This window comes from Triticum aestivum, unplaced genomic scaffold (genome assembly GCF_018294505.1).
Source record: "Triticum aestivum cultivar Chinese Spring unplaced genomic scaffold, IWGSC CS RefSeq v2.1 scaffold116461, whole genome shotgun sequence".
Taxonomy (NCBI): Eukaryota; Viridiplantae; Streptophyta; class Magnoliopsida; order Poales; family Poaceae; genus Triticum; species Triticum aestivum.
The window spans coordinates 392-1,856 of record NW_025256260.1 but is presented as its reverse complement, the minus strand read 5'-3'; the positions used below and the strand labels follow the sequence as shown (position 1 = coordinate 1,856).

Genomic DNA, 1,465 nt, shown 5'->3' with positions numbered 1-1,465 from the left:
TACAGGTGTAATGGGCTGAAAAACGACATTCCAAGCAGGGCCTTAATGCCCAATAGTGCGTGACTTGGTCTCGGTCCACTGATGCGGATGTACGTACCTTTTGTCTTGCAGGTAAAGTTTGAGCTTGTTGGCCAGCAGCGCCGTTTCCCAGCTCTCCGCCCCGTGCAAGCTATCATCCATGGTATCGTCGCCGGCAGCCAGGCGCGGCCGCTGGGTCAGTTCCCTGAGCATGTGCAGGAACAGCGCCCTGACGTTTAGCGTCTGCGACACGATGAGCAACGGGGAGCACTGAAAGTCAGCGCTCTTCACCCGTGGGTTCTCGCACACCATCCTCGCCAGCGTGGTCTTGCCGAGCCCACCGAACCCGACGACGGCGAGCACCCGGAGCCGCGCGTCGTCCTCCATCAGCCAGCCCACGAGCTCGTCCCTCGGCCCGTCGATGCCCACCAGCTGCGCCTCCTCGGTGAAGAGGGCGTGCAGCCGCGGGTCCAGGCGGCCGGAGACGCCGGAGCTGGACGCGTGGCTGCTGGCACGCCCGAGCGCCGTCTTTGGCGGCAGCACCCCGTACCTGGAACGCCGCTCGCCGGCGTCCCTGGCGCGAGTCTTCGGTTCTTGGAGCTGGGCCGCTATGCGCCGGTGACGGCGACCACCACCGCCTGATCCTAGCGTGGCGAGCAGACGGACAAAGTGGCGGAGGGACGCCATGACGGCGCCGCCGTCCCTGTCGAACGGCTGGCGGCCGCGGACGTAGTCGTCGATGCAGTCCTCGGCGTCGTAGGCGATCTCCCTCACCTGCTTCACCCAGACCCGGACCTGGTCGTCGTGGCCGTCGGACGATTCGGCCAGACTACGGAGGAAGGCGGTCATGCTCTCGAGCTCGTCCTTGATGTACTGGACCTCGCCGTGGAGGCGCTGCACCGGCCAGCTCTCCTGCGCGAGGAGGCCGCCGAGCTTGCACAGGAGGCCTCGCACGGCGCCCTCGGTCAAGCTGATGATTGCACCCTCCATTTTCCAAACTGCAGCTTCTACCTTCCAGCCAGTATATTTATAGCGCATTTAGCACTTGCTGTTTCTTTAAGGAAAGTAGCGCCTGGTTTTCAAGGCAACGTAACCACGCTCTGAAAAAAATGTGCAATGTTACCAATCACTAGTAGAAGGCCCGTGCGTTGCCACGGGCTTTTAAATATTTTTACCGTGTGCATATATAAACATAATGCATATCAAGTTTTACGTGTAAACATAATTGAAATCCATATCACACAAAATATTCTTCGATACAAAATGTAATTCGATAATGTATACATAGAAAGACACGCGATGCACAAAATAAAGAAAGTGGTACAGAAACATAGTACTCTTTATTGTGCACTATATTACACAAGGTAGATAGCACCCTACATGACTTTTATGCTTAAGACCAATCATCTCACAAAGCATTTTCATTGTTATTAACCATTAATTAAAG

At 56.5% G+C, this 1,465-nt stretch overlaps 1 protein-coding gene across 1 annotated transcript; it reads right to left on the bottom strand.

Annotated features, from left to right (window-relative positions):
• Nucleotides 1–97: 97 nt before the first annotated feature.
• On the bottom strand, nt 98–1,008 carry LOC123177585 (disease resistance protein PIK6-NP-like; the record flags this gene model as incomplete). The annotated part of the gene is made up of 1 exon (XM_044591252.1): nt 98–1,008. A coding segment is annotated over exon 1 (911 nt), but the record flags the coding sequence as incomplete, so codon positions are not given.
• Between the last annotated feature and the right edge of the window lie 457 nt (nt 1,009–1,465).